This window comes from Eurosta solidaginis, chromosome 3, assembly GCF_040869045.1.
Source record: "Eurosta solidaginis isolate ZX-2024a chromosome 3, ASM4086904v1, whole genome shotgun sequence".
NCBI lineage: Eukaryota > Metazoa > Arthropoda > Insecta > Diptera > Tephritidae > Eurosta > Eurosta solidaginis.
In genome coordinates, this window is record NC_090321.1 from 110,691,215 (window position 1) to 110,698,768 (window position 7,554).

The 7,554-nt window shown below is 38.5% G+C and overlaps 1 protein-coding gene across 3 annotated transcripts; it reads left to right on the plus strand.

Moving 5' to 3' along the window:
• Window positions 1–216: 216 nt before the first annotated feature.
• On the plus strand, window positions 217–6,388 carry LOC137244234 (protein transport protein Sec24C-like). Of its 3 annotated transcripts, XM_067772944.1 has the most exons (10): window positions 217–806; window positions 1,143–1,620; window positions 1,685–1,911; window positions 1,972–2,108; window positions 2,154–2,201; window positions 2,259–2,575; window positions 2,629–2,916; window positions 2,976–3,154; window positions 3,210–3,343; window positions 5,901–6,384. In XM_067772944.1, the coding sequence occupies exons 3-6, from the start codon at window positions 1,766–1,768 to the stop codon at window positions 2,342–2,344; spliced, it is 417 nt and encodes a 138-aa protein (XP_067629045.1). In that variant the 5' UTR covers window positions 217–806; window positions 1,143–1,620; window positions 1,685–1,765; the 3' UTR covers window positions 2,345–2,575; window positions 2,629–2,916; window positions 2,976–3,154; window positions 3,210–3,343; window positions 5,901–6,384. The 3 variants fall into 3 exon arrangements, with proteins under 3 accessions (XP_067629045.1, XP_067629047.1, XP_067629046.1); XM_067772946.1 differs by lacking the exon at window positions 217–806 and having other exon boundaries at window positions 1,050–1,620; window positions 2,986–3,154; window positions 5,901–6,388; XM_067772945.1 differs by lacking the exons at window positions 217–806; window positions 5,901–6,384 and adding an exon at window positions 5,303–5,498 and having other exon boundaries at window positions 1,050–1,620.
• Window positions 6,389–7,554: the final 1,166 nt, after the last annotated feature.

Here is a 7,554-nt window from a genome sequence, read left to right on the forward strand (position 1 = left end):
CTTTCTATAACCCGCTGAAGATATGCGCCGCCATATTGAACACCCTGTCAAAACCCTAAAAAGTAGCCATATTGAACATCCTGTCAGGCAGTTGACAGATAAGATATCACACTTAGTTTCATTCACAATGTAACATATAGCTGAATCAATTGCGATGAATTGTGGACACGCGCCATTTTAAAAGGTGATATATAGAATTACCCTGCAAAAATCGTGTGACCAAAAACGCACACAAACACACGAATTTTTGACAGGGGTGACGATTTGGAATGAAAAATTCTTCAAATGAAATAGCATGTTGACAAATTTAGCTTTCCCACAATGTATCGTGCTCTCTCGTACCTATTATTTTTATAGGGATAGCAAAATACGTAATTTTTGCGTGCAAAAAAATTCGCCATTTCTAATTCAGCAGAGACAGCAAAACATTTGGTGGTCGAAAATTTTTTCAATTTTGAGAGTTTTAAATGGAATATCTCCGGAAATATTTAAAACTAACAGGGAGTTCTCCAGATCACATATATATATATTTTAAAGCTCGCAAACTTATAATTTAAAAGTAATTTGGTGTTAGTTTGCAAATTTCTATACAAATTTTATATGTGTATACGTATATATATGTGGCAGCACAGCTTTGTAATGTCATCAATAAAATATATGTATATATATATATATATGTGCATGTTGCTACAAAAGCGCGATTGATTTAATAAAAACATTTATAATAAGTGAAAACAATGCAAAAATGAAATGTGAAATATACTAAAATGCAATTTAAGTTTATCGTTGCCAATGTATATAGATATGTATGTGGATTAAGGTTTTGAAAGATGTGTAAATTGTAATTTAAAGTTCTATAGAAATTTGTTAAATTTGCAAACTTTAACAACAAATAACTTTTAAATTATAAGCTTGCGCACTTTAAAATATATATATTTGGTATCGGGAGAACTCCCTCTTTCATTTGATACCAAGTTTTACCCCAAACTCGGGGTGCTATTCTAAAATTTTCCCGAATTCACAATTATATAGCACCATGCCGCGAATAATGATAACAGGTGGTGTGTGGAGAAACACTGAGATAAGCATTTAACGCGACTGGTTACTCTTGGCCGTTTATTAACTAAATTGATAACTTTCAGGATGAAATCCTCAAAGTAGCTGTAATGAAATATGGCAAAAACCAGTGATCACGTATTGTATCACTGCTGCACCGCAAATCTGCCAAGCAATGTAAGGCACGCTGGTACGAATGGCTTGATCCTAGCTTAAAGAAGACAGAATGGTCACGCGAGGAGGATAAAAAGTTTTTGCATTGTGCCTAATTAATGCCAACACAATGGCGTACAATTGCGCCGATTATTTCAGAGGGTTAACTGGCACCAATTGTTCACACCAAATTGTTAGGTACAGGATTCGCCACGGGTAGGTGAGTTTGGCAATCACAACCCCTTGAATCATTTTGGTCGGCAGGTATGCCTCGGATATATTATTGGCACTTGTTATTGATGGCTTTTATGATGCCACCAACACAACCTGGACAGACGCCAATGCTCAGTCAACCACCCAAGCCGTGTCAACCCCCAATACCCGGACACGTCCGGACCTCCTGGTTATAATGTATGCTAATACAACTAATAATTTACAAATTTGCTGATGATTATTTTTGTGTTATTTTCTTTAGCAACCACCTGCACCTGTTACTGGTAAATATCAACAGCCGCAACAGTATGATCAAGCCCAACGCCGTTTAGATCCCGATCAGATGCCAAATCCGATAAGCGTTATCATTGAAAATCAAAATAGCGCTGGTGGTGCTTTTATTACTAATGAACAGGGTTTATTACCACCATTGGTGACCACAAAATATGTGGTAGAAGATCAGGGTAACTCCTCGCCACGTTACGTTAGGTATCGATAATCGAAATTAATGTTTTGTTTGGCAATTACATTGATCTTTCTTCTTTGCAGGTCGACTTTGTATTGCATACCTGCAACAGCTGATTTATTAAAAACAACAGCTTTGTCCATTACACTTACCGCCTCACCAATGGCACGAACGGATGAGGGTGAATATGAGCCACCCATTGTAAATTTTGGTGAATTGGGTGCAATTAGATCTAATCGTTGCAAGGCTCAATAGAAACTTGTAGATGCTGGTCGTCGTTTCCAATGTCTAATGTGTAAAGTAACAAGAGATGGTAAAAAAATACTTTCACTTTTACTTGTGTTCATTGATCCATATTTTTTGTCAACAGTGCCAACTGCATATTTCCAACATTTGGGCCATACCGTACAGCGTGTCGATAATAATGAACGTCCTGAACTTGTATTGGGTACATGAGTATTTGTGTGAAAAATGCTTGGGTACCGATAGCTCTCATGGTAAACCTCAACTCATATCCACATCAATGCCTCGCATTCAATTGGGTTCACGTAGTATGGACAAGCATATTGTTGATTCCAGTGGTAAGGCCACAATTTCAAATGATGGGGCAACCATTATGAAACTATTGTATATTGTGAATCCAGCCGTAAAACTCTAGTAGACATCGCCAAATTTCAAAATGCTGAGGTAAGTTTTTTGTTATATTAGAATGTGTAGAATAAAAATGTTTCTCTTATCAGGTCGGCGATGGCACCACTTCAGTAGTACTTTAAGCAGGTGAAATCTTAAAACAAGTTAAACCATATACTGAGGAAGGCGTGCATGCACGTATCATCATTAAAGCTATACGTAAAGCATTATAATTATGCATGACCAAAATATGACATGGCTGTACATGTGGAAGCGCCAATCAAAGGAACAACAAAGTGCTTTATTGGAAAAATGCTCTGCCACAGCAATGGTCTCCAATGTCCAAGAGTATCAGAAAATTGTTAATGCTGAATGGCGTCTCCTGTACAATAAAATAGGTAAGTAAGGCGCCAATGTTGTGTTTTCTAAACTACCAATTGGTGATGTTGGTACACAGTATTTTGCAGATCGTGAAATGTTCTGTTAGTGTACCAGAAGAAGATTTGAAACGTACAATGAAAGCTTGTGGTGGCGCTGTTATGACTACAGCTAATGATATTAATTCAAGTGTTTTGGGTCAATGTGATTACTTTGAAGAACGTCAAGTTGTTGGTGGACATTTCAACATTTTCCAAGGTTTGATAGTGGGTTTGACATTAACTTCATTTTTATAGTTTATAATTATTTAAAGGTTGCGTTAATGCTAGAACATATGCATTGATTTTACGTGGCGGTGCCGAACAATTTTTGAAAGAAACTGAGCTTCGTTACATGATGCTATAATGATTGTGCGGCGTACAATTAAACATGATTCTGTTGTTGCTGGTAAGTCAAAATACAAATTGAAAAAAAATTTCTAATCTTAAATTGTTAAGTAAAATTATGAAAAGATTGTGTCCAACTCCGGAAGAAAAAACTATAAAATTTGTGTCAGTGAAATGATAATTATTGCTTTTGGTTGTTAGTTTTGAGGCATCGTCATCGAGTTCCTTCTGATCGTATATGCCGGTTCTTTTGCATTCTTTTACATGCATAAAGTGCCGTTTAAGCCTTCCTCACCCTCTCCTCCACGTTGAGCTTCCATGACAGCTTACTGTCTAGGGTCATTCCTAGATATTTTGTGCAAGGTTTCCCCGTAGGGTCGCCCCTCCTAACTTAGGACTGGTCCAATTAGGGACCTTGTATCTCTTTGTAAACAAGACCATATGCAACGTCATCTGCGTAAACCGTAAGTTTTTCTGGTCCCTCATAGAATCCCCTAAGCAGTTGGTTAATGACCAGCGTCCACAGCAGAGGTGATAGCACCCGGAGTGCCCCTGTCCACTAATTTCGTGGCCGCGTACAATCCCCATTGCGATGTAATATTACTGCAGTTTAACATGCAGTCGATCCATCTGGGTAAGGCTGGATGTACTTTAACGTAATTAAGACCATCAATAATCGCCCATTTAGAAAGCCCGGCAATGCTTAAGAAGACTTCTAGAGCATATTCCTTATATTCCAGGGCTTTTTCTATGCTTATTACCACCCTATGCAATGCGGTGTATACTGACTTGCCTTTGGTGTACGCCTGTTGTGTTGTAGAGAGCAGCTTTTTATCCACGTTGGACTTTATGTACACATATATCAGCCTCTCAAAGGTTTTGAGCAGAAATTATGGGTCTATAATCTTTGGGATACACGTGACCGATCTTCCCCGCCTTTGGTAGGAAAGCTACACGAGCAGTTCTCCAAGAGTGCGGTACATGATTCAGTTTATGCACCCAGCGAATATTATTTTAAGCCATCCCACGACCGCCCTACTTGAAACTTGTAGCTTGGCCGGACATGTACCATCTGAGCCCGGCGATTTCACCACCACTACGAAGTCCTCAGTAGTGTAATTAGGCAGCATATATGAATGCAGCTGTCTCCTTACCATTACTACAGCTCGCACCCGTCCTTCCGTTTGCGCATAGTAAACACCAAATCCGCGCGCGCTAAGTCCAGAAACCTTTCCTCCCGATGGAAGCCACGGCTCCTGGATCAGCGCGTTAGGAGGAGGAGTTCGCTCGACGCCACTTTACTGTGTTGGATGTTTATCTGTATGACTCGCAGTACCAATGGGCTGCTTGTCCCCCTCCAGCACCTTCATCGTGACGTCGTCGTCCTCCTCTAGCCCTTTTGGTTTAGAGTGTTCGAAGCCCCCTTCAGCCTCTTGTACCTGTTGTGCCGGGTGTTCCTCTGTGCGACTCACAGCACCATCTGGCTGTTGGTCCCCTTCTAACACATTCGAGGTGACGTGGGCTACCTCCACCTGTATTTTTTCCCTTAGGCTTTTGAGGTCCTTTTCGACGTCCACCGTGTTTTGCCTGTACCTAAGGACATTTTTCCAAGCTGCGCGTACAATATATCCTCCGCCTGCTTGTTTATTTGGAAGATGTATAACTAGCCTTCGTCCGTAGGCCGAGATACAGTAAGGACCTTCGAATCCTGTGTCGGTATGTTCGGATTCTGATTCTGCAAAAGTCGCAGTGTATCCTCCGACTTCATCACGCATGGTATCCATACCTTAACTTTTGTTACCTTGGGGATTTGCGCTTTATCCACCATCTCAAAACGAGCATTCGTGCCCTGCCTTTGGAGGTTTGGAACCACTTCCTCCAGCCATCGCAAGCTCGCGATGTTGTCGCACGCTATCATCTTCATACCATTATACCATCCCCCGAATCAAAGGTTGGAAGGAGCTTACTTGGTTATTCCCGCATCATCTTAAGCATTAAGCTAATAAGTTCCTTTCTACAGATCTGGAGATCGGTTAAGACCTCACACCAACGACGATTTTCGTTACAATTGCCTGTGCATGCTCTCCAAGATGTAGATCCTGATCGAAAGTCACACCCAAAATTTTAGGGTGTAAGACAGTCGGTAGGGTAATGCCATATGGTCGACATTTGGCGCGGTCATGTTTTAAATAAGGTCACCGATGATTTGGTTGGTGAAAATATCAGGTTTCGTGAGGCGACAAAACTGGAGAGATTGGGGAGATAGCTGTTTATTTTATTACAAAGCTCATCGATGTAGGAAACAATAGCATAGGCGTAGAAGCAATAGTGACTCCTGGTGGTAAAGGTAGCTATTGATATGTAGAAGTTAAGCAGAAGTTTGAATATGAGTTTTTTTAAGTTATAGCAAAAAAAGCGTTGAGGATTTTTAATATCTTACCAGGTACCTTCGTACATGTTTCTAAGAATGAAGAATAAAACCTATTCAAACTCAATTTTCACCAGGACAAAGCCGCTGAGACTTCGCTATACTTTAACATACAATACGTTACCCCATTTTAGCACAACTATCATTTTTTGATTTTATTAAATTTTATAAAATGTTTCTTCCTCTACAGTTCTATTTCGGTATTGGATGGTAAATATGGCTTTCGCATTTTCTCCATCAATAACTGTGAAAAGTTGGAAGAAATCTATGCGTGTAAATCTCACATATTATCTTGGTCGAGCGTTTCTTCAATAGCTCTCTAGTGGTGATGGTGACAGCAGAGAAACCCAACTGTTTACAAATGTTACACTTCAAAAAGAATCAAAATATCTGCCATTGCGTCTACGGCTCAAATACCCACAGTATATGAATGAATCGATTGCACCTAATTGTCTGCCTAACGGATAGTATACATATTCATCAAATCGAAAATATTGCACCAAACGAACTGGGTCTGAATACTGAAACAGTACACATTTTCAAAATCGATGAGGAGGCTGTGATGATGGTATAGGGTGAGTTGTTGAATAACATACGAAAACCACTTTAACCCATCTATATATTTGCATTACAGCTAAAGCGTTACAAACAGCAAAAATTGCTGGCGCCAAGCAATTGGAAAAGGCAGTGAAGCTTTCATCACACCGTACGGATGGTGTAAAGTTAGAAACTGCTGTTATAACAGCTGCCACCGACACAACGGTCATCTCTACTTCGCCGAGTTGCGGCTCGTCCGACTATCTATCGAAGACAGTATAATCATATCTTTTGCAAACACAGGTTAGCGATGTGCATGCACAGGAAATGATTTCAATTGGAAAACAAAAATCAATTAAGAGAGTTGATTTATTATTAAAGTATTTACTTTTCTTTATATCAACAGTATTAATTTAAGTTGCAATATCACATACATATATAATAAGGGATGTGATACGATTGCTGTCGGAATTAGATTTGAAACCAATCAATACTCCTGCTATGGGTTGTAGAATTATTGTTTGAATAATTAGATTTAGAACAATAATAAGTCTGACTTAATTACAAATCGTACATTTTTAAGTTCATCAATTATGACAGCAATCGGAGTCCACGACACCTTTGAATATTCTTGATCTGAAAAAAGAGTAAACCTAATCTGAATTTCTACTAAGCTTTAAGTTGTAGATTATTCAAATAATTGGAGTTTTTTCTAAAGCTTAAAATTATTTTCTGCTCGCTTAGAAAAGATTTCAATTGGAAAACAAAAACCAATTAAGAGAGTTTATGTTATTATTAAAGTACTTACTTTTCTTTATATCAATTGTATTAATTTAAGTTGCAATATCACGTACATATATAATAAGGGATGTGATACGATTGCTGTCGGAATTAGATTTGAAACCAATCAATACTCCTGCTATGGGTTGCAGAATTATTGCTTGAATGATTAGATTTAGAACAATAATCAGTCTGACTCAATTACTAGTCGTACATTTTTAAGTTCATCAATTACGACAGCAATCGGATTCCACGACACCTTTGAATATTCTTGATCTGAAAAAAAAGAGTAAATCTAATCTGAATTTCTAATTAGCTTTAAGTTGTAGATTTAAATTGATTCAAATAATTGGAGTTTTTTCTAAAGCTTAAAATTATTTTGTTCGCTTGGAAAGGATTTCAATTGGAAAACGAGGGAAAGAAAACAAACAGTTATATTTAATAATTGTTGGTCTCGGTTCATAAACGTAACTTCTGGTGTTCCCCAAGGCAGCCATCTTGGTCCGGTTTTGTTCCTGTTGTTCATT

What these genes read in the sequence shown, in the direction of transcription:
- LOC137244234 (XM_067772944.1), top strand. Translation starts at nt 1,766, where the DNA reads ATGCCAAATCCGATAAGCGTTATCATTGAAAATCAAAATAGCGCTGGT. An exon ending in TGTAAATTTTGGTGAATTGG is followed by an intron (nt 2,109 to 2,153) that starts GTGCAATTAGAT and finishes AGAAACTTGTAG; the next exon opens with ATGCTGGTCGTCGTTTCCAA. An exon ending in GTGTAAAGTAACAAGAGATG is followed by an intron (nt 2,202 to 2,258) that starts GTAAAAAAATAC and finishes TTTTGTCAACAG; the next exon opens with TGCCAACTGCATATTTCCAA.